This window comes from Cinclus cinclus, chromosome 6, assembly GCF_963662255.1.
Source record: "Cinclus cinclus chromosome 6, bCinCin1.1, whole genome shotgun sequence".
Taxonomy (NCBI): Eukaryota; Metazoa; Chordata; class Aves; order Passeriformes; family Cinclidae; genus Cinclus; species Cinclus cinclus.
In genome coordinates, this window is record NC_085051.1 from 33,264,659 (window position 1) to 33,289,448 (window position 24,790).

Sequence of the window (24,790 nt, forward strand, 5' to 3'; positions counted from 1 at the left end):
GAAGCTTCAATGTTATTTCAAAGGGCACTGTCACAGCCACCCTCCCTTCAGGACTCAAAATCAGAGGCAGATTATGTCAAGTGGTTTATACTATATATGATGTCATACTGTTCAATGGGACATTGGAAAGTAAAACTGATTTGCTGCTTCTTTTCAGCAATGAAATGCTTTCTCTGTATCACTCAAAATCAAGCTCACTACTTTGCTAATTAGGTCAAAACAGCTCCATACTTACTAGATTAATTCTCTCTTGAAAAATCTAACTGTGAGATGACAGTGTAATGTGACACATTAAAATCTGATTTGATTTTTAAAGTTAATAATGTTATTTTTACTGACAAAATTGAATAAATAGGAACAGTAGAATGAAAAGAAAATTGTCCTTTTTATTACTTACAGCTGTTATAAATATTTTATGGTACAGAAAGATTTTTGCAATGAAACAAATGGGCCAAAAACTTGCTGTTTGTTTATTCCCCTGAAACTTCACCAGCTTTAACCTATTCAAATGTTTCAATCAATGATGAACTGAAGAACCACTTAGTAAGTGAAGAATGTTCTCAAATTATGTACCACTACAATAAGAGATGATAGTTCCCTTTTAGATTTTCATTGTAACAGTTCAATCTTCTGAATCTTTTCATTGAAAGCTCTTTCTCTAAACTCCGTGTCTCTGTGAAAATACCCCACCATTTCTGCCTACAAGATCCCAGTGTTTTAGCTAAATCCCAATAAATTAAAGCCTATAGTTTTAGATTCAAATTTGTTGGATGATGTACACATTTTAAGGATTATTGAGCTTAATCTCTTTCTTCCTCTCTAGAATGGTTAATAGTCTCTAACATGCAGAAACACTCCACAATTTCTATCTTCAGTCTTCATTGGCAGTTAATACAGCTTCACAGGAAACATCTCATGGTAGATAACAGGGACTTGGTTTTGAATCTTGTGTGTGTACTTCTTTACAATAAACTCACCTCTGATTTACATTTTTTTCAATGTATCATTAGATTAGCTCGCAAATTTGTTTTCTACTTAAAATTTCCAGCAAAAAATGAAATCTTTATTTCCGAAAACCCCATTTTTTGATAAGGGAGAAAAAGTGAGGAGAATTATTATGAAACTGCTTTAAACCTGTAAATATAACACCCCCACTTAAAATTTTCAGTGGCAATCAAAACAGACATATGTAGAACAGAAACTCCTTTATTATTACAGACTTTCTGGCGACCCGAAGGTGGTCAGACATCTTTTTTTGTCTTGAAAGAACTTAAAGACTTCACACGAAGGAAAAATACATTTAAAGCCCATAGATTATGCTGAACCAAAAAAAAGTAAATTAATGATTTTGCCAGTCACACTCAACAGTTTCTCTTGGAGGTAATTAATGTTAGTGCTCGTACTAACAGAGTAAAAATTTCAAACACTGAAAACTCATCTAGTCAAATGAAAAAACTGTCATCTGTCAGTGGATATAATTTTAGGCACTTGCAGTAGTGCCTGATGGAAACACTGGTCATTTTGACAGAGGCATGACCTTATAAGGTTATTGTTATATTTTTGACTCTCTGAAGATTGGTAGATATTACATTATATAGGGATAATTACTTATTAATCAAAAACCTATATAATGCTACCTTAAGTGAAATTCTTTTTCTGTCATAGTGGTCAATGAATACCAGTCTGAGAGTCCTGAAAGGTTCTATACAAAGGAAAAAATAAAAGTTGCTGAATTTCATAGTTATGCAGAAAGAATTCAAATCACCTATGAAAATGACAAGCCCCGTCTGACCAGAACCAAGAACAATAGGATTAGCTGTATATACATTGAGTTGTGTTTATGTAGAGCACTTAAAAGCAAGGAGACCATAGGCCAAATATGTTATTCTTCACATACAGTGCTGATCAGCAGGGTCATGTCTGTGCGAATGGCTGGAGATCAACTTTAAGTCAATGTATGCCTATTTTGGTTTAAAAAGAGATTATCAGTGTGACAAGGTGCTTGAGCTAGTCTTAACAAGTTGTTTTATCTAGGACATCATGAACTGTTAGCATGGTTGTGCGGCATTAAGAGCAATACTCTTCACATCTGTCGAGCTGTAGAAATGTAGGCAGTAGGACCTGGAGTCCTTGTACATCTGAATGGGGAGAGATGCCACCTGCAAAGTTTCTTTTATTCAGATTTTAGTAGTATGTCAATGCATCTTATGCTGACAAACCAGCATTTTTTTTCTCTCAAAATATTATTCTAGTTTATCTAATGGAGAAATTGAAAATATCCTGTTTACTGTGAAGCAAGTGAAAATTCTGGGAAGATGTCAATGACAGGCAGCTAAAGAAACCCTGCAGCCAGTTTCTTAGTTAAAAGTCCAACATACTCTCCTGTAAAATCTCAAACCATTTTCTGTGTTACTTAGAGAGCTTTGGGTATTAAGAGCAGCAAAAAATTCTTCCACCTGTTAAATAAAGAAAACACCTCTGACTGTAGGAGAATCAGAGCAGGACACCCTAATAAAGGCCAATAGTGGCATACTGCCAGCTGCACCCGTGAAAACTCTTTAACATTCCCATTCTGGAGCTGGTAAGCAAAGGTGGAGACAATTTTCAAAATCTTTGTTTCAAAATGGAAATATTCTTCTAGCGCTATATATCTGCTTTATATATGCAGTATTCTGTTACTTACTGGTGATTATAATAGGAAATCTTTTAATTAAGAACTTCATTAGTTCACCTTTAACTGCCAATCACCAGATAATTGGCCCTTTGCTAAGAGGCACTGCAGCTCAGGTATGCTAAAATGACTGTTTCTCAGAATAACTTACTGAAAGTAAGTTATTTTTGGAACTCATTTATAAGAGAACTTAATTAACTATTCCAGATCATTAGGGATACTGCATTGCTTTTTTCAATCCTCTGACAGGTTCCTCCAGTTATACTAATTCATGATCATTATTTTCAACTTTCTAGGCAGAAAAGGGTGATAAAGAAACACTGAGCCATTGCAGGCCTTCTGTACAAACTAGCCAGTACTCCCCCAAGATGAAAGGCAGCTTTGGTGGATTTTATTGTTTGAGCTGCTGTGGCAGTACAGCAGAATGTCTTGGGGCAAGCACTTTGAGAGATGGTGCACTATGTTTTGTCCACTGTCATATGGGAGAACTTTTTAAGAGCAGTGACACTACACAAGAGCTATTCCGTTATTTCATTAGAATGAACGCCAAAAGATTTTCTCATAGAATATATTCCAAATAATTTGAAAACCACATCCTATTGGGTAAAATGCAAATTTGTCTTGAAACCCCACTTTGTTAATTCAATTTTGATGTATTTCACAAATTCTGGCACCCAAATGGCACTTTTTTTATTTGTGCAAATAACTACTGATGTCTTCATCAAGTAGAACAAAAAAAAAATAATCCAGTTGCACTACAATAAATGAAGCAGACCCTGGTCCTACAGTATCGTATTTAATTTCTACTTTAAACAAGACTGACTTGTAAGTGGAAATTTGGTTTTTTACGAAGCTGTAGAACTGAATGCAATAGAACCATCTGCCCAAAGCCCAGTTACATTGTATCAACAAGAGATTAATAATAACAGACCTTTTTGAAAATGTAGGACTTCAGAATTACTCTCCTTGCAGATCTTCTAATAACACTCAGAAAAGATCTTTACAAGTCTTTGAATATTTGTTCTAAAGCTGTCTGGTTACAGCTATAGATTATATGGCCTCTCCATTTTACAAAGCAGAATAATTTATGTACATGATTTTTACTTTCCATATATCATTGCTAAGTATTGCAAATAAGCATCTTCTAACTGTTCACAAATACTAGCTGATTTTTTTTGTGACAATAAAAAAGTAAACATATATCATTCCAACCCAGAAAATATAGAGGTGATGTGTCACAAAATTACCTTTCTCTTTTTATTTTTCTGGTCAATTACTCAAGTAACTTTGCTCTGCTTTTTTTTACAGTTCCTCGGAGGTCTGGTTATTTTCTACTAGTTCATGTACTGTGCAGTATTGTTTCATTCATTTTAGTAATTTTTGCTAAAATCTTCTACTTCAGAACATATCTCCATTGCCTTTATGAGCTAAGGGAAGCCCCTACCCCTAAACAAATTCCTGAGGTTTCATCAGAATTTCACATCTAAGACACCCTTCTTTTAGATCACCTAGGATTTTTTGAAAGCAGAAGCTTTCAAAGATTTATACATTATGTCATTATCAATAAGCAGTAGAAACTCAATTGCCTTGTAAGCAATTCCAAGGCAAATCAAATATTCTGTCACACAATGCTGGCCTGTGATGGTCAAAGCATGAACTGAAGGTTTGTTTTTTTTAAAATGTATGTTTTTTGCAATTATTCCAATGCAGAAAAATTGATCTTGTGTTTACTACCTCTTCACAACTACTTAGCAAGTAACTTTTACACTGTCATTTCTTAACTTTCCAAAAGTGTATTCAGGATGGCATCATCACCCTCATAGCTGCCCGTAATTATTCATTCCTATTTTACTGTATAAATCATGTACTGACTAAAATAATGTTTTTAAAAAGTGTTTTTTCAAGCTGTTTCATGAGCTGTACATTAAAAAAAGACACATACTTTAGCTGCTACACATTTATTTTTGTACATTTATCACTGTAACAAAATGCTTTTTTAAAGAATATATTTTTTCCATCTTATCTCTTCCTGGGAACTTCATACTCACCGGCCTATGTGTAAGGAACTAATGTAAAGCCTGAGTGGTATAGATTGTTATACAGCATTGTATAATATGTTACAGGGGACTGGTAATTTAGCACTCACAGTGCATAAAGCATTTATCCCAGCCTGGAGGGACAAAGCCTTCTGTGAGTGGTTATCTGCGGTTTGAGTGGTTTGCTACAACTAAATGCAACAGGAACCATGAACGGGCCTTCCCGGTCACTGCAGGTGGCAGGATGGCACCGCAGGGAGCAGGCAGCCCCGAGGCTCACCCCGAGGCACTGTGCTGGTCCCGCCGACCCTGCACACCAGGCTCCAGCCAGGGTGGGCAACCACCTGCGCTCCAGCGGCTTCTTGTCCCATTTTAGTCTCACAGGCCCTAGGAACTAAAGCCTGGAAATTGGCGGGCCCTTAGACTGATGCTTGAAATCCTGCCACAATGCCAACAGCAAAGTCTTTATGAGCTACTATATGACTCCTAGTTAGTCTAGCAATAAAGTTCCTTCGAGAGAACTAAACTCACACATTTCTTCTAACACATTTCTTCACACGGGTGAAATAAACTTGTGCGTCAGATGTCAAAAGACTGGGCTTTTTACCCAGTCAAAAGACTGGGTAAGCTTTTGATTTAGCTTGCAAACCTACACGGGTGTCTGTCATGTCATGTCATGCCTCATGCCGGGACCGCTCAGAAAATTGGCCCAAAACAGGGATCAGATGAGGAGATCAGGTTTTCGGTCTGCAGCAGCTGAACCCGAGGATGCAGATGGACATTTTGCAGCCAGGCCAGCTCTGCTGTTCCTCCCTCCTCGCTGCCGCAATCACTGGTCCCGCAGCAACCCCTGCCCTCCCAGCGGGCCCTGCTGGCCTCCCTGCCCCGGGCCGCGGTGCAGTCGCGACTCGGTCCTACAGTCCCCCACAGCACCCCATGGGGAAGGGGTGGCCTCCCTCGGTCGGCCCTGTTCCCTAGGCGGCAGTCGCTTGAAGCAGGTCCGTGGCTCTTCGCTGAAGGACAGAAGGCACCAGGCAGGCACGGGGAAGCGGCAGGACAGCGATGCCCTTCGCGCGGCCGGCCCGGGCCTGCCGGCGCGGCCGCCCTGCCCTCCATAGGCGCCCGGCGCTCTGCCTCCGCGGCAGCGCCCTCCTCCCGCTCGCCCCGGGCCGCGCCCGGGCTCCGCCGCCCCGGCCGGCCCGCGACACCGCGGCGGAGGCAGCGCACGTCTCCGGGCACGGCGGTCGGCGGCTCGCCGAGCCTGGGTCTGCGCAGGCAGTCTGCCGGCCTGCCCCGGGAGGAGGGCCCGTCGAGGGGAGGCGGCCAAGCGGTAGCGGTAGCAACGGAGGAGCCGGCGACGTGCGCAGCTCAGCGTGGCTGTGCGACCGGGCTCCTTCCCCGCTGCGCTCGCCGGCTGTCGCCCACCTCCCTGTCAGCGTTACCGCCCCCGGCCCGCGAGCAACATGAGAGTAGTGGCTTTGATCAGGTAAGGCGCTGACGGAGCGCCTATGTGAGCGAGCGAGGGGCGGCTCTCAGGCGGAGAGAGCGCGCGGGGAGAAGCCCTGCCCGCCCGGGGGTCGCGCTCCACCCAGCGCCGCCCGGGAGACCCGCCCGGCCCTTTCCGCCCGGCCCGCCCGCCCATGCGCTTCCTGCTGCCCCCCTTCCCGCTCCTGGCGGCTCGTTCGTAGCCGGCCGCCGGCTCTGCCTGTGGCCCGTGGCCTCCGAGTGCCGCGGCGCGCCGCTCCCTGCCTGCGCGTAGGGAGAGACCGGGACAGTTTCTCCTCTGGTCCATCCCGTGTTACCAAAGAGCTCAGGAATAACCGGTGTCTTTTTAAAATTCAACAAGAAAAAAAACCAAACAACCCACCCCTACAACCAACGAACACCACCCCCCCCCCAAAAAAAAAAAAAAATACAAGAAAGCCCCCCAACACCTGCAGTTATTTCCCCCAGTCGCTTGCTCTCCGGTGTCCCGGTTTCCCGGGTTCTTCGTCTGCAGCGCGGCGAGACCCGGAGCCGCCCGGGCCGCCGGCAGCGCCTTCGCCGGGAGCGCGGAGCGTGGGCCGCATGCCCTGCTCTAAAAAGGGGGTTCTGCTCATTCGCAGTTCAATATCCAAGTGCTTTTGCTTTCCAAATATCTTAAGCTCCTTCAGGCTAGCTTTCCTCAGCTCTTAACGATAGATTTTTGTAGTATGTTTTTTGCGAGACATTACATTTTGCCAGTTTTAAAATGATGAAGCTGGCTCGTTTAAATCGTTGGAATTGGACACAGCCGTGTCAGGGGTTGCTGTCTTTGCACTCCTCGCCGCCCCTTACGGTTTTTTGTGAATTTCTTTGTTAGTTTCTGCAGTTCTTGTAAATATTTTTTTAGAAACTGACGCTTTCTAATAAGGACATGGATGTGTTTTTCGTGAAGAAACAATAGTTAATTGAAAAAGAACAAGCTAGGAGACGTCTAAATGGAATTGTGCAGATGTGAGCTGTGTATTTTTATTTTTGGGTGCAATAGCTATTTACTTGAGCCTAAACATTTAAAGTATTAAATTCTTTCAGGGAATGTCTAATATCGAGCCTTGTTGAATTTGGGGTTTGGCCACAACAATTTGCAAATCATTCTAAATATCACGAAGAGGAGAAAATACAGGAAATGTCTGTATTTCAAGATTTGCTCAAATATGGTGTAGGGAAAATCAGCTTCATTTTTAAATTTTATTTTATAGATAAGACTTCGTCTTTCAGGACTATTTACTTTGTTATTCTCTAAGCAGAGGAATGTGTTAAAAGGCAGGATGGAATAAAGTCCTATAAACAGTTTTCTAACACAATTGCTATTTTAATGGCCTATTTTACAAGGATGGATTTAGTTTCAGTAATAGTTTTAAGAAGAGTTTTAAAGAGACATCAAAGTGTCTGAAGTCTTTGTAACAGAGCTAGCCAAAGATCAGAGGGGAAAAAATATTTGAAAAATGCTTCTTACTTTTGCAAAGGTCAGGATTATGTATAAAAGTACTTTAACCTGTTTTTTTTTTTTTTCTTACAGAATGTTTGCCACACTAAAAGTTGATAGTCTTGTTTTTAGGTGGTGTTTATGGGGTAAACCCTGCATTTTGTTTTGTGCTAAATCATGGACATTTTAAAGCCAGTCTTCAACCTGAAATACAATGTTTTTCGATGCCTTGAAATTTTAGATTTTTTTTTAACTGTAAGTGGTTATACCTGTTATACTTATAGAAAGGAATTTTGCTCAGAAGTCTTTTATAGGTTCATATCTTCACGGTTACCCAGGTATTTTTCTTCTGGTATTTTGTTTATAAGCCTGCCTGTTAACATACTTGCAGAACCCTGACTGGCCTCCCTTCAGAGCTTTCTACAAAAAGGCCTTGTGATGTTTTTTCTATGCTGGGTATTGAGAGGGGACCCCCAGCCAGGCTATCTCAGTATTTGCCTTCATCTCTCTCTGTGGACTATGTGGAGTCCACCTTCCTCCCATGGCATGGGCTGTCTGGTTTCATTGGCCTTAACCATACTGTTTTCCATTTAATTTGGAAAGTCGTGTAAGTGGACACCATTTTGTTTGTTTCTTGGTACTGATAGTTTTTAGGGCTATGGTAAATAATACAAAGAATAAATAACAGCACAATAGCATGTGATTCAGTGAGCACAATTTTCCACCTTCTAATTGGTGGTCCAATGTAAGCATTATGGACATCAATATTAATCTTAAAATGTGTATATACACACATAAATTAATTGAAAGGATGAATAGATTTATTCCAGTGACATTTTAATTTTTGATTTCAATCTTTTGAAATATTAAAATGTTGTAAACAGCAATTATCTATTATCATACAATAACTTTTCTGAAGTGGTGTTTGTAGCTGAAATCAGAACTAGTGGGAGACTTTTATTTCTTCGAATAAAGTAATTCAGAAAGAAAAGAATCTTTGTCTCATGACTCTGTTAAGCAAGGCTGGGAGTTCAAATTATGAAGTGAATACTATCTGTGTTTTCAAGCTATCTGGAATGGTGTCCAGAATTAATGAATGTATGATATTTTAATTTTTTTGGTGTCTGTATATAGGTTAGAAGAAAGTTGCCGGTATGCATTAGAAGAATGTTAAGTAGAGATGGAGCCTCAAAGTAGGAATCTGTGATATTTATATTTACTTTTTAGCACGAAACAGAAGCAACTGCTTTATGAAAATCTGCTAAGTATGAAAGGATGCCATGTTTTACAGTATTTCTTCTTCAGGTTTGAATTACAGAGAAAATTAAAGGCAGCCTACAGAATTTTTGCATGGATAAAAGCAGAAACTGGGGGGAATAGCTAAATGGTTACATTCCTGTAGGACACTTTCAAGCTCTTGAGTAAAGGGCTAGATAAGAGAGGGAGCTTAATGCTGGAAATTCTGAAGAAGTTTGCTTCAAAATCACAGAATCATTTAGTTTGGAAAAGACCTCCAAGATTATCAAGTTCAACATTTGACCGATTACCACTTGTCAATGAGAGTAAGTCCAGTCATGTGCCATGTCCAGTCATTTCTTGAACATCTCCAGAGGTGACACTGCACCACCTCCTTGGGCAGCCCATTTAAATGCTTGACAACTCCCTCCCATGAAGAAATTCTTCCTGACATCCAGCTTGAACCTCCCCTGGTGCAGCTTGAGGCCATTTCCTCTTATTCTTCACTGTTTTCTGGGAGAAGAGGCCAAGCCCCATCTTGCTCCAGCTCCCTTTCAGGTAGAAATAGTAATTAATGTGACCATAAGGAACACAATGGTCTTGTAGCAAGGCCTGCTTGTACTATATGTTCTCCTGTGCATGTCTCAGTGATTCTAAAACAAAATGCAGTTTTACAGAGCTTGTATAGATCTCTGTTGCAGTTGCTGCTGTGGTTTTTGTGCCTTGGCTTTTCAAGAAGCTGCATAGAATCTACCTGCAGCTGTACTTTGAAGGCCATGAGTCTGAACATGGATGTTTTAAGCAGTGTGTATTGTAGATTGTAATATTTCTTTTTATAGTGATTAAAATCCATAAAGACACTTTTTCAGTTACATCAAGAGAACAGGATTCTTTCCTCACTGAGAGTGGAAAAGGTTCTTGTAGATCTTGAATGAATGTCAAAATTAATTGTATCCTCTGTGTTGGAATATTATCTCTTGGCCTCAAATGAGAATATGGTTATGTTTGCTTTTATATTTTTAAAAATAATTTTTATCTGCAGTTAAATGCAGTAAAGAATTAGTATGTTCAATGCAGCGTCAACTGAAACTACTGCATGTAATAATTAAAGTTTTTGAGAATGGGAAATATGTTCAAAGTGTTGATGGGAAGTATGTTCAAAATGTAGGCCATGTATCTCATGAAGGAGAAGTGTTACTCCTAACATAGGTTCAATGAGGTTGGAGAAGACTGAAGATACTGGAGAAGGTACTGAGTCCAGCCTTTAACCTGACACTGCCAAGTCCACCACTAAAATGTGTCCCTAGGCGTCACCTCTGCATGGTAGACCTAATTTAAAAGGATTACTAATGCTGGCAACCCAGTGAAGCAGATTTTGGTGTTTTGATCCAAGTTAACCAGTAACAAGTACAGAGGAATTAGTCTCTGGACTAAAATACAGTCTTTGAAGAGGTTCCAGTGTCAGTGGCTCTTCTTTGTGTAACCTCTCAGATTAATGGTAAGATACAAAACTGGTTACGTGCTTTATGGCTACTGTATTTATGCACTGTACATACCTAGTAAATGTATAGTGAAGTTATTCTTTTTCTGTTGTTAATATTCTACAGTTCTTCGTATTTCAAAATTTTATAAACACCTCTGATAATTATTTTTGAACAGTTAGTCAGAAGTTACAAGGGGCTAAAACTTTTATCTGTACTTTTAATTGCCACTATTTTCTACTTACAGTGGTGGGAAGGACAGTTGCTATAATATGATGCAGTGTGTTGCTGCTGGACATCAGATTGTTGCTCTAGCCAATTTAAGACCTGCTGAAAATACAGGTATGGAAGCCACATTTATTACAGCATTTTTTTTTAATGTATTAGAAACAACAGAATCACAACCATGCATGAATTAAGTTCCTTTATGTGTTTTTATCTACTTTTGCATATTGAAGGCTGATGCAGACAACTTAGAAGAGCCAGAAAAAAGAAAATGCTGTGGAGACATACTAAGTGTATTTTTCCTTAGAGGGGGGAAAAAAAGTCCACAAGGAGAGAAGATCAGTTAAAAAAAAGGCTTACACAATTTGAAAATGAGAATAGTGATATCCTGTAGTAAACAAAGGGGTTGTGTGAATTCAGTAGCACAGATGCTGAAAGGTGATAGATGATGTCATCAACCAAAACTAGGAGTGTACTTCTAGAAATGCTCTAAACTGGTGCTAAACTAAGTGCTGTAAACCATTCCAGCTGCCAAAAATGTGCCATTGTACTGCTGCTCATCCATTTCTTTCCATTTCTTTGTGTACCTTTCTCCATTATTCTGACCCGGCATCTTGAACTGCATTGAGGAACAGGTGTGGGTTGGAATTGACCTTGATGCATGTGTTTTTTCTCCTTTTTTTCTTACTTTTAGGTTGGGATGATTTTTTGATCAGTTCCTTATGGGCTCCACTTAATTTCTATGAAAAAGGAAGGGAGAAACTCAGGTAGTAAGTGTTGAGGTGAGAGGGTGAGCCAAGAATTTGTATATTGGGCTAAAGCACAAATTGAAGTGAGACTGGAAAAGCAAGTGAGTTGTTTCTAGTTGATAGGGGAGAATGCTAAAGTATGTTAACTAGGTTCACTGTTCAACATATGTTAAGCAATTAAGTATGGTATTTGGTAACTGCATTGTAGGAGAGTACACAGAAAGGGAAGCAAAATGGGAGCTGCCATCACAAATGAGTCATGGGCAGAACTGGCAAATGTTCGGAGAGTATAGGAAAAATTTATTTTCTGGGTAGCTAGGACATTATAATCTCTAATCTTGTTGAAATATGTTGTCTTCAAACTAATTTATCCACATCAGAAATGTAGAATATTGTCATTAAAATCATAAAATGCAGTCTTTAAATGTGTAGTTGGAAATTTTATAGAAAGTTAATTGAGGTGCTTCAGGCAATAGTGGATTCTATGCCATTCTTTTTATTTTATCTTGTACTACTGTTGCCTGGAGAGTCTCAATTAATGAAGAAACTGTGTATTCTAAGCAGAATATCATTTAAAGACCTTGTCATGTTCATGTATGTTGAAATGACTGAGTTTTCCTTTAAATTTGCTCTTCTGGTCTAGATTGGTTAGTTGTGATTAGCGGTTTGGATTTGCCTGTTTTGTGCAGAGCCATATCTGTTGTGTGGCACCAGAGGTGCCTGACCTAATTCCTACATCACAAATTAGTTATCTTGGTCAGACCTTTTTCTTTGCAAGATGTGCTACATAGGTATACAGCAGAAATGCTTAATGTCTCTTTGTAAATTCAGAGAAGTACCAGAGTTACCAATTAGCATTAAAATAGTGAACTGTGTTAGTTTGTAATAAAATGGAGATTTCACCAATAATGTTTTATTACTTTATCAATCTGTTTGACATATTATCTGAAAAAAAAATTATGTGTAAATGTTTTCTTGTATAGTTTGAGATGTAATTCTGATTTGTGATATCTGCATTTTAGCTGCTTTTTGCTTACCTGCTAGCTACAAACTGATTGTAAGAAAATTTGGTTAATTTTTCTTTCGTTGTTAAGGAAATAGCTTTTTGTTTATTAAACAATGTCAAAACATTACAGTGGTCTACTTTTATTCTACCTAAGCAGAGATAGTCTCCTTTTGTGATGACCATGATAACAATTTTAACAGTAAAGTTTTTGTAAATTTTGACAACCTATTGCTTATTGTCAGTGTTGCAGTGCATTACAGATTTCTTGATCTGAGTATGTTGAGTTTGTGCCTCTGACCTGTGTTACTATTAAAATTACCATGTGAATAGAAGCAGAATTGGACCGATAGGGGATTTTTTTGGATGAAGCAGGAAGAAGGAAAGAGACCACAATTTGCAAATAAGCAGCATGTTTGTGACAGATGTCTTCCTCTCCATACGTCTGTTGGGTGGAGAAATCTATTTTTTTTTCTTTCCATGTTTATAGTGGTGTTGTCACCAAACATCTGTTTGTGAACTGAAAAATATTAACATTTAGATTTTCTCAGTGCTTTATAGTATTGTGATTATCTGTAATTGTTGCAACAATTTACCTGATATGGTTGTTTCTTAATTATGGCAGGGCAGACTGATGAATTGGACAGCTATATGTATCAGACAGTAGGACACCATGCCATTGACCTATATGCTGATGCATTGGATTTGCCACTCTATCGTGGTTTTATAAAAGGTACCAGTGTAAATACTGGAAGAGTGTATACTGCATGCCAGGAAGATGAAGTTGAAGACCTTTATCAGCTCATGAAACTTGTCAAGGTATGCTGTTCAAAAACAATTATATAGTTGAGGATTATTATATTGCTTAACTCATTACGAATTTAAGTAAATGGTCCGCTTAGGTATTTAAGGAAAACTTTAAGAAAACAATGGAATACTTACAGGTTTTATTTCTACTCCTTTCTTCTTTTGTGCACTGTAAATATATAGCATAACTATATTACTTTTCCCCCAATGTAAATCACACTTATTAATCCTCATTTCAAGCCAAAACCTTTTTCCTATTTAATGAAAACACCTGTAACAGGTGCTTGGCATGTACAACAAAAAAACTTGTGACCATAATCTATAAATAGAATATTTAGGTTATTTTGCACTTGTAATAATGTATCGCTTGATTACTGTAATGAGAGATCCTTTGGATTTTGTGTATTTATCAGTGTGTGGAAAGTAATGTCTAGACATTTCCATTTGAGTACACTTTTGATGTGTAAACCAGAATCTTTTTTGTTTGTATGTTACAGATCATTCTTCCAGTATTACAGAATGTTTTACAATGGTAATTTTGATTCTGGTGGTCCTGTGATTATATTCTAATATATGACATAGTAGCAATAACATATATCAGTCCTTTTTAGCTATAAAATCAGTTAGAGATGATGAGCCCACTTTCTAAATCACTTAAAATTTATTCTCTGTTCTTTTTCAAAATCTTTCATATAGTACTTTATTTCTACCATTATTTAATCAGATCTCATTGAAAAAATTAGGAAAACATCCTCTTGACTCTAGAGGTTTTCCGCAGTGTTTGAGTGGACGTGCTACGTCCATTCCAGCTAATTGTGTTGATTACTGCAGTGTGCAGTACTAAAACCAATACAATGTTCAGAAAATCATAATTGCTGTTTTAAAGAAGGTAAATGTGTGATATTATCGATGAAGCTGGTATAGACTGCTTAATGAAACTTCAGATAAAGGTGTTTGTAGTCTTTGTGTTAGGTATTGAACATTTCCCAACTTGCTTTCCTTCATTAAAATGAGAATTGACCTAAATCTTCAGGCTTTATGCTGTATTCAGTTAATAAAAATAAAAAAGAAATTGCAGATACGTGGTATGAATGCAAAGTACTTCCTGACCCATCTTAGAATCAAATGTTGTATTTTCTAAATGTTTTTGGCAAGGAAACCCTGTTCTTCTAATGTAAAATCAAAATCATGGACCCGTGTTGGGCTATAAGACTGCAGAACAGGAGAACTGTGCACGTAGCTGGTACAGCTTCGAGTTGTGCTGGGGAGGTTTAGGTTGGATAATAGGAAGCATTTCTTTACTGAAAGGGGCATCAAGCATTGGAATTGGCCACTCAGGGAAATGGTTGAGTCACTGTCTCTGAAGGCATTTAAAAGTAGTGTAGATTGGGTGCCTAGGGACATGGTTTAGTGGTGGACTTAGCAGTTTTAGGTTAATGGTTGGACTGATGATTTCAAAGGCCTTTTGGAACTAAATGATTCTGTGATTATGCTCTAGAGTCCTTCACAGAGGTTTTAAATGGAATGTGCATATCTTGTAGTACAGGAATCGAAAGAAATATGATAAAGCAGTTTTAGATTATTTTTGAACCACAGTAGTATTAGAAATTAGAAGAACTGGTTTCTGCTGTCTCAAAGCTGCATGCTAACAGCTTTCTGCTGCTGGGTAAGGTAATAAATTACTAATCAATTTAATTAGAAATGGGCAAATTAGTGGCAATTAATATGATACTTCCTCTACAGTTCTTGCTGTCTTCAGAGGAATGGATCCCTGACATAAATTAATGCTAGTGTTAAATCTTGACAACTTCTGCTTTGGAAGTTTGTACATGGTAATTATAACTATAGCTGAAAGAGACGTTATCATGTTGTCTGGAAAAATAACTATTTCTTTCCCCTATAGAAATATTAAGCCCACTATATGATATTTAAAGTCATAAATATTAACAAAATACTGCCTTTATGTTAGACTGCATATAATGATGTCTTTACAGTCCAACCTTGGTATGAAATTCTGATACAAAAGTTTCAGTAAATGTCTTGCATATTTTTATGAATAATTGCAAAATTATGAGGGTAAATAAACTACAGCAACTGTAGCATTTTAATTTTAAGAAGACTACTATCTTTTTTTCCTGTGTCTTAGCAGTAACTTTGAAAACTTTCTGGTTTTATTTTTCGCATTTTTTAATAACTGCTGTTTAGTCGCTTTACTATTTGAGTCTTAATCACTAAGGATTTTGCTTTAGGAGTTTTGTTTGTTTTTTTTTTCCAGATGTTAATAGTTTTAAACAGAGAAGTCAATTTGCATTCTCTTGAAGGGAGGGGATGAATTCTGTGGAAACCTTGTCAAAACCATCTTCGAGTGATTGCAGTTTTAAAACACTGGTCAAATAACATGGCTCTTTTTTTTTCAGTCAAATGGTTTGGGGCCAAGACTGCAGGAAAGGTGTGTCTAAATCAAAATCACACAGCATACCTTACTTTCCTTTGGGAAAGGATGCTTCCTTTGCAAGTACTTATTTAGTAAATAGTTTAAACAAAACACTTTTTAAAAAATGATATGAATTTGGATATATACGATGTTTTTAAAAACTGTGTTATGAGAACAAGATTTCTAAAGAATTAAGTATTCCCTGACAGTTCTGTGAAAACCAGGACAGCAGTCCTGTTCTAGTTCATGTGACTCAGTGAGTGATACTGACTGTCAATGACTGTAAACCATTAATTTTATTGTCATAAACTCAGGTGATTGATAGGTATAAAAGAAATTTATATCTATATTTTAGTTGCCTAATGCCATGTTTTATATTGCCAGTATATATTGTGAAACATATCAGAGTACTTATATGTCTAAATGTATCTTACTATGCAGTCTTCACCTGATCTAAAGAGTAATTTAATCTCCTCTCACTGTTACTGAATAGGGATTACTGATTCCTTGTTTATCCATGTTTGTTACTGTCTGTATTGGAGATTTTCCCAGCCAAACCTGTAAGCACTAGAGTTTCTTAGTTACCTGCATTATCTTTTAGGGGCCTTATAATAGCACGGTCCTTGAAGTGTGAGAAACTGTTTCTTTTTCCCCTAGTGGCAGGAAGGACTGGAACATGAACGTATTTTTGTGAAACTGTTGTACAAACTTTCAATGTAGGCAATATTTAACTGTTTTGTCCCCTTTTCAATGGAATTATGATCTTGTTCAAATAATACAGTAATGTTTTATGCAAGCACATAGAGAAGTGGTATTAGGTGGGTTCAATGTTGGATTGCTGTCTGTATCTCATGGAACTATGGGAAAACTTTTAGGGTGGTGGTTGTAGCAGCTTCCATACTAAACAGATCACTGCAAGATACTTTATTTTCAGTAGACAGTTTGAAACTCTTTCAGATTCTTTGCCTTATGTACTCCATAACTCTTGGTCCTAGTTTGGTAAGTTTCCATTGCTGAAATAATTTGTAAATTCTTGAACATGGTAAAAATGAATTCTAGCTCTTTTTCAAATTTGTGATGACACACTTAATTACTTCTTTTTTAAATTAGTATTTTTAAAATTGATTCTTTGTGTAGATTTTTTTAGATTTCCACATGTTTATTATAGATTGTGCAAATGGATTTTTAGTGTATTTTCAGTTTCAACATGTTACTTCTGTCAGAGTCCTTTCTGTTGTGCTCTGTGGATTTAGAACGGGTAGGCTTTCTAAAAATATGGAGTTCACTTGAAATAAATTTATATATTGGCTCTCAGGACTGAAGAAATATTAATTATGAAATCATCCATTGATCATCAGCTGTAGAGTAAATATTAATGGGATGTATGAAACATTTGAATAATAACAGCCTTTGGTTGTGGCACTGTTTCATTTTATCAGTGATGTGGAATGGCAGGAAAGGATATTTATTTTCCAAAATATCATCGCATTCTGGAACAGTGATCTTACAACAGTCAGTCACTAAGAATAAGTAACATTTTTTAGTTGCAGAAATAAAGAGCTTAATAATGCAGTGTGACTCCTGTATTTAATTATTGCTATTTAAGAACAGGATTATGATTTTTTTAAATGATTGCATTCTGATGTTTAGTGAAGACAGAAGTCTGAGAGTTAAAATTGCAATAGCAATGCCATTTTAGATATTACTTAAGATATTTCATCTCAGAAAAAGTACTTGAGCTGTGTGGGTTCAGGTGGAGTAGAAGTAACTTAGGTCCTGTCAGTATTCGGTGAAACTCCCTGAGATTTCTTCAGACAACAGTTTTTCAGGGTTTGAGATGAATGGATGAAATACAAGGATATTTTGTGGCCTTCAGATAGAGATTAATTCCCTCATGGAACCTAAAACTTTCAGTTCCTTGATATTGGTAATAGTCTTCCATGCTAAGGGAATGCTGTTTCATTTACCCTTCTCCAGAATTCAGCTACTGGGGCCAGTGGGTGAAAAGAGTTCTCAGATTCAATGTGATTGCTGATTTTCTGTGACTTTTGTACAAAGATTTAGGTGCTTCTGCCAGGAAAAATACATGAATAAAAACATACCCTAGTATTGTGTACACGATTGCTTCCTTGTCTTCTGTTACAAGACACATATAAAAGAAACTCTGAAATACATAGGAATCATCACTTGGTTTTAGATGTCTGGTATACATGGCTTCAGTTGTAGTATGTACATGATAAAGACTAGTAGTTTACTCTTGACTCATGCAAATAAGGTTTGCAGAATTTCTTAGGACTCTTAAAAGAGACCAAATAATTATTAGTTGTAGAATCCTGATTGACTTGAAGCAGCTGTAATCTGAGGTCCTCAGCATGCTCTTCACCAAATTACTTTTGTAGTTCATGAGTTCTGACAAAGTAGGTAGCTTTCCCCTCTCACTTACTGGGCTCAGAGAGTTCAGAAGCATGCAGCAGAGTTCTGTTCTAGTAATCTATGTTTTCATTGAAGAAAATCTGGTCTTTTCCCTGTTATGATTTGAATTATCTGTAGATGTATGGATTAATTCCTCAGAGTTGTATTCCTCAACATTTTGGAGAAAGATTAAATTTTATGAAGAGGTACTTTTCTTTGTGCTGAATTTCCAAAATAATCACTCCTCCATGATTTTTTTTTGCCTACATTGTGATTATTGCAAATCACTGTGCACTTGATATATTGAAAGATTACCTTTATATCTAATTTAAGAGTTCAAATACATAATTTTTGTATGGCAAGTGAAATTATACCGTAAGTATTGAAAAAAAATTGTAAAAAATTTTCAATGCCCAGTTGAGGGACACTGTGATAGATAAAACAATGGAAGTTACTGACTGGGTCCTTTAGTAGTCATGTAGATTTGATGAACATTTGGGGACCACATCTTCTAGCAAAGTTCTTTTTGTCTTTAGACATGCAAGTAAAATGGGAATTTTTAGAAATTGTGTGAAGTGGTTGCCTGCACTGACAAGAGATAGTAACTATGCATCTTGATAAAATAAGAAATTTTTTTTGCGAGAAAATATTTGCTGTGTTTTTTCATAGTCTTGGTTCCTCCACCTTTTATAATGAGTAAATTTTTGTGTGCAAGGATTTGGGTTGTCCCTTTGCCCTCATTGTGTTAAATGATTACATTTTTTAATAGACTTGTTATTTTTTCTTTTAATTAATTCTGGATTGGAGTTCCATTGCTTCCTCCACCTCGGGAATGACTGTTGTCATTAGCAGTGAATAAAAATGTGAATGAAGGGAAAGAGGGTAAGAAGTAATTGCATAGTTGGGAGTGATTTAAGCAGTGTAAAAATAATTATGTATCTTGTTCCATTCAAAACACAGGGTTTATGTAGCTGTTGTGGGGGTTTTGTATAAATTTTAAAAAGAGATGGGAACAAGGAAATTTTTTTAATCAACAGGATGCCTGGAATTCTGTGTGTCTCATCTGACCAGTTCAGGCAGGATCAGGATTTTATTTTTTTTTTTTTTTAAGAAGGGGATGTTTGGCAGTATCTTTGAGGTAGTTCCTTACTGTGAGAAATGTTGAGCTTTATGTAAACAAAAAAGTCACTGTATTTCTCCCTGTTAGGTGTGTGGGGTTGCTTCCACTCACTCCCTGTCTTGTTGTGTTAATATTGAATAAGCAGAGACAGTCAGGCTGGTGGTGAAAGATGGTAAGCAACCCTGAGGGCTTGTTCTGGTCAGCTTGAAACCTCTGATTGCCAGGTTTTCCTAATTTCCCATTTCCAGGGCATCTCTAGTGTGACCTTGCCTGCTGAATATGATGTTCTGGGTTGCAAGATTCTCACATGCATTTGGGAATAGGCAGCCAGGCATTGTTTACAGGACGCCAAATGAACTGTGCACTCGCAGCAAGTTTGATAAACACACATTTCCTCCTTTTATCAGTGAGATTGCAGAATGTGAAGTATGAGTTTCCAGTTTTACTCATTCCCTTCAGACCTTTTCCTGTTTAAAAACTGAATCTCACTAATTGGATGATGATACATCCTTGGATTTTGTTTTGCCTTTTTTATTATTGTTGTTTTGAATTCAACTTACTGGTCACTGACATTTGTTTCGGTGCCTACCTTGACCAGGTTTGATAGGCTTTCAGATAAAAGCTTTCCATTTGTTCAACACAGCAAAGGTTCATCCCTATAAATGGAAAGTGAATGCTAATTAACAGTAATGACTTCTAATCACTTTGCTTTTATACTCCTTTAGTAGCACAGCTATTATCCAATGCAGTTAAGTGAAATGCTTGTATATGAATCAACAATGCTGTATTTCTTCTCCCAGCTATTGCTCATAATCAAGCTTTGAATAAATTACGATAGTAAAATTGGTTTTAATGTGTTCTATTGCGTACGGAGAAAAGAACTTTAAATATCTTATTAAATATCATGAATATTTAGAGAGTTATCTAGTAACATTTTGGCATTCATTATTGTAGTTAAATGGAAAAATGCATTAAGATGTTTAAGTCAATTTTGTAAACATTATCAAAACTTTTTTCATCGTTTGAATTGTATTTAACTGATGTGCATTGATACAACAGTCTCTTAAAAAGCCCCCTTTGTATCCCATTGCATGTCTCTAGGAATGCACTGCAAATTTCTGCCTTCAAATACAGTTAAGTTTTACATAGAAGGAAGATGTTTTATACCTTGAGAACTTCACCTAGTGTCATAGAATATATATAGTAGGTTAATAGACATTTATGCATTTCTTTTGTCAGTACTATGTATCTAACAGACTGTTAGGTTTTTTCAAGTATGCAAACTGCCTGTCTACCTGCAATCATATACACTTAAAAAAGGGGTATAAAAGTAATACTAGTGAAATTTTCATTAATAGCTGGAAACAATAAATTAAGAGGAAACTTTATTTTAGCATAACTAGACTGCCAGAAACAATGCTAATGAAAAGAGATTACTAGACTGGTAGAAAGTTAAGCAATTTTAAAATAATTCTGGTTTAGAAACAGAATGAGGCTAAAGACAATATATATGAATTTGAAATTTAGCATACTTTCTACTTAGTATTACACATACAGGGCCTGTTTGGAAGGCAGAAGTGGCAAAATCTGGATGAAACCCATTTCTGACATGAACATTAGTTTTTGTTTTAATTTCTCTTTTATTTATAAACTGCTTGAAACAGTTACTTAAATCACTTAGAAATTCTAGGTCTCAGTGTCTGTGAGGGAGCTGAGTCTTGCTTAGTCAATATATTTATGTTGTCTGGTTTTGCAATTTCTAAAAAAAAAATTAGGTTTTCATTTTCTGTGGCAGTTTCCATTCATGTAGTACATCTGTCTTTGCATGCTTAGAGACACAATTCTTTCACAGTTACCATCACAGTTCTTATGGATGTGGATGTGAGTGAGTATCCACAGGCACCGTCTGTGGTTTTGATTTTGTTTGTTTTGTTCATTCATTCACATAGCTTTAGATGATTTTTTGGTATGTTTCATTTGCTTGAGCATCTTCTCTGTTAACATTTATTCTTTGGTTTACTATTAAATTGTTGCCTAACTTAATTTCAAATTACCTTCCATGTACTCTTTAAATGCAAGTTTGAGTCTAATGTTCATAAAACTCCTGTGTGGCTTTTTTGCTGTAGTAGTGCAAAACATGCTGCTTGTGGGTTTTGCCACCACAGTGTGGAAAAAAGTAACACCTTTCTTCTCTGAAGTCTCATTAAATGATTGATACTATCCATATCTTATTTCACTACTTCTGTTTCTTAATTGGCTTCTTAATAATGTTTTTAAAATATAAGAATGAAAAATACAAAAAACATTAATTGTTCTGTAGCTGGCTGTTCTATATTATTTGCAATTCTCATTAGGCATTTCTGAAATACATTTCAAAATTTATTAGTACTTAAAAATGTAATTGGGATTATTTCTAATAAAATAAGATCAAAGACAGGCAAACTTTAATGTAAACTAACTAAAACATTTATCAAATTTATTTTCATAAATATTTGTATCTCTGAAGCCCATTTGTTGTATAAAAATCGTTTTGCATAAATTTACTAAGGTATTTATGCTGACTTAATGTAACATAATTTTTCCTTTCATATGAATTTCAAACATACAGCAGTTTCAGGGTTACATTATTTTCAACTGGACACTTGCTGGTTTTGATCAGTATGTTTAAAGGTATAATTCTTCTGGAAAGGGTGGGATTTAATTTGGTTTATATTGCACCAATGTTAGTTCTTTCAAAATAGAAATGATTGATTTGTAATTGTCATGAAAAGGAATGAAACAGAACTGGCCTTTTACACTATACAAGGACAGTATCGTGTGAAGATATTCTTTCTGTTGATAAATTCTGCCTGTGGAAGAATTGCATAACACTCATCGCTCATTTTCATATTGATTATAAGTGGGATTCCAGTAATAGGATGCTGTTTGCAAAGGATAAGGTGGTACTATGATTAGTTACCTTTTCCATGGAAAGCACTACAAAGGAAAATGCCAAATGTGTGCACTGCAGTATTCCTATCAGCCTGACAGTCTGTTACATGAACTTTTCTTTCAGTCCATTTTCCTTCATAAATACATCTTCAATGTTTTTGCCTTATTATTGCTTTAGGTTTAGTGCATTTGCATGCTCTCCTAACTCCAGATTCTTTCTTTAGTCAGTTATTTATTTTCCTGACAGTCTTCTATACTTGGACGCTATCACCATTGTAACTCTTAAAAATTGATACAACAGTGCCCTCTGTAGTTTCTTCCTACGTGGTTACTACCTGCAGCTGGTTTTGAGCATTTAGGTAAAGAACAGGATGTTTAGACTTATTTTTAGCTCAAAGAAAAGCCCCTTTTTTCTTAAGGAAAGATTCTGATTTTTCACTGACTCTTTCATATGCAAGAAAGAAAACAAATGGGGCTGTTCTGATTCATCTTCTAGGTTTACAAGATCTCCTGTCATTATCTAGTGCAAATCTGAAATTTTATCAGGCATTCATTCAAGGCAGTCAAAATGCCTGGATGGGATTTTCTGAGGTTTGTAGGCTTTCCTGAAGCTCTTGTTTGAAGTGGAGCTTCAAAACAAAATAATTTTAAACGTACTTCTTTTGTTCTTGCTACTTCTTCTAATTCAGATCTTACATGATCTACCAGGGACTAAAGACATGCTTGCCAGGAGAAGCACCTAAGCTTTATTGATGATGTTGTTTTAATTCACACAGTGACTGAAGTAATTGTTGTTCATTAGCATTGATTTGTCTCCAAAACTCATTTACAATTTAGATTTCTCTTTTAAATCATTGAAGCTTAATATGCAAATAACGTTTTAGTCTGTGTTTTCTATAGAACTTGTTGGACAGGTTCAGTATTGAACACACATGTTCCCTGCATTCGCATACGTGTACATTCACCCCCATGAGCTGCCATTTAAATATTATAAACTGCAATAAAAAAGAATGACCTTTTGAAAAATAAATGCTTTAACTCCAATTAGTTGCTTCTGTAACAGCATCATAAAAGTCACTCTCTGAAAAGTTAAATGGCTTACTTTATGATGGGGAGTGTTAATGTACATGTAGAACACACTCTTAATGGACTTCCATGAAATGAAATTCATAAGTCATTGCAGTAAATTATAGTTAATGATGTAACCATAGATGGCTATTCAAAACATTCCTGTATCTGTAATGATTTGTGTAAAGCACATGACTGACCACATGCCTTAGTTCATCTGGAACAGTAGATAGATAAATGCATGAGCTTTCTACCTTTGAAGACACTTTTTTCTGTGTAACAAGTGGTAAGAATTTGGTGGAGTAAATAATACATCACAAACCACTTGCAATATTTGAGATATGATATTAAATGGTGAGAAGGACTAATTTAATATTAAATTAGGAGGTGAGATTCTTCAGAAGTTTATAGAAGCTTTGATTTTTTTTTCTGTTTTAGCAGTAATCACTAGCCTCTAGTCATATGTCTGTTTTTTGCCATGAGATTTTTTTTATACTGAAATGTTACTGGAGGAAGTAACTGTTATGGCATAATGTGCACTGACTAATCCAGAAAATAGCCCATATTTACTATTCACTATATTATATCCAGTAATATAAAGAATTTTCAGAAGTAGAAATGTTACCCATGTTGTTCGAGTAAAGCAACTATTATACTACTGGCAGAAAAATAACGTGGCCAAGTAACTCCACAGTAAAGATAATTTGCATAAAACTACTTCCTTTCACTCTAAATGTAACAGAAACTTTGAATCAAGCCTAATTCTTGCACCAATTGCGTAATTATTGTTAGTCTTAAACATTGGAGCAGGGTGGAGATCTTCATTCATTGGAGGGTTTCTTATGATAAAACAGGTGGGGTTTTTTTAAACAATATGGTCAATAATGGATTTTTATAATTTTTAAAGTGATTTTGAAGTTTACTTTGTGAAGGAAGGGTAGAAATGAGTATTGGGATAAAAAAGGCAATATAAATTTCTACTTTAAATAGGTATTTTTAGGTTATTTTAATATTTTAAATGGAACTTTGTTGCAGTTCACTCTTTTTAAATAAATGTATCTTACAGATCAGTGGGAATTTTGCTCAGAAAATAAATTCTTCATTAAAATAATATTTTACTTAAGCAAGCAAATACAGGTGATTTTTTATAAATGTGAGCTGGTTCGCAGTGACAGAAGGTTTTAATTTTAAACTGTAACCTTTGGGATAGATTAAATGTTTTCTATTTGCAAAAATGAATAGAGTGTATTTTATTGCAATGAAACTTGCCAATTAAGATTCAGTGTAATTAAAATAATGACAAATATTGACTACAATATTGGAGGCAATGTGTTATATCTTTTCTGTCTACTGAGAGCTGACATAATTTACCCAAACTGGGCAAAGAAGAGACAAAGCAGCCAGTGCAGATGCTTGTAGGAAATGACATGTTTAGTCCACATACTTTTATGTTTTTATTTGAAATGACTTTACCCTATTCTATAATCATTACCTCTCCATAAAATACCTTGCTTCTTTTCATTTAGTTGTATTATGTGATCTGTGTCTGAAACCTTTAATAGAATATGTGTTTAAGGAAAATTTATAGTTGAAAGTAGTTGTTTTCAAATAACTTAAGATCATTAAATAAATTTCAATGTCCTTTCATAAAATTTAAAGTGATGCAGAAT

General features: G+C 36.4%; 1 protein-coding gene across 3 annotated transcripts in view; it reads left to right on the forward strand.

Annotated features, from left to right (window-relative positions):
* The first annotated feature begins 6,170 nt into the window (after nucleotides 1-6,170).
* DPH6 (diphthamine biosynthesis 6) overlaps nucleotides 6,171-24,790 on the forward strand; it is a 193,531-nt gene continuing 174,911 nt past the window's right edge. For all 3 annotated transcript variants that reach the window (XM_062494401.1, XM_062494402.1, XM_062494400.1), the window contains exons 1-3: nucleotides 6,171-6,193; nucleotides 10,619-10,713; nucleotides 12,974-13,167. In XM_062494401.1, the coding sequence (XP_062350385.1) occupies nucleotides 6,171-6,193; nucleotides 10,619-10,713; nucleotides 12,974-13,167 (312 nt within the window). The remainder of the gene's footprint in view (nucleotides 6,194-10,618; nucleotides 10,714-12,973; nucleotides 13,168-24,790) is intronic.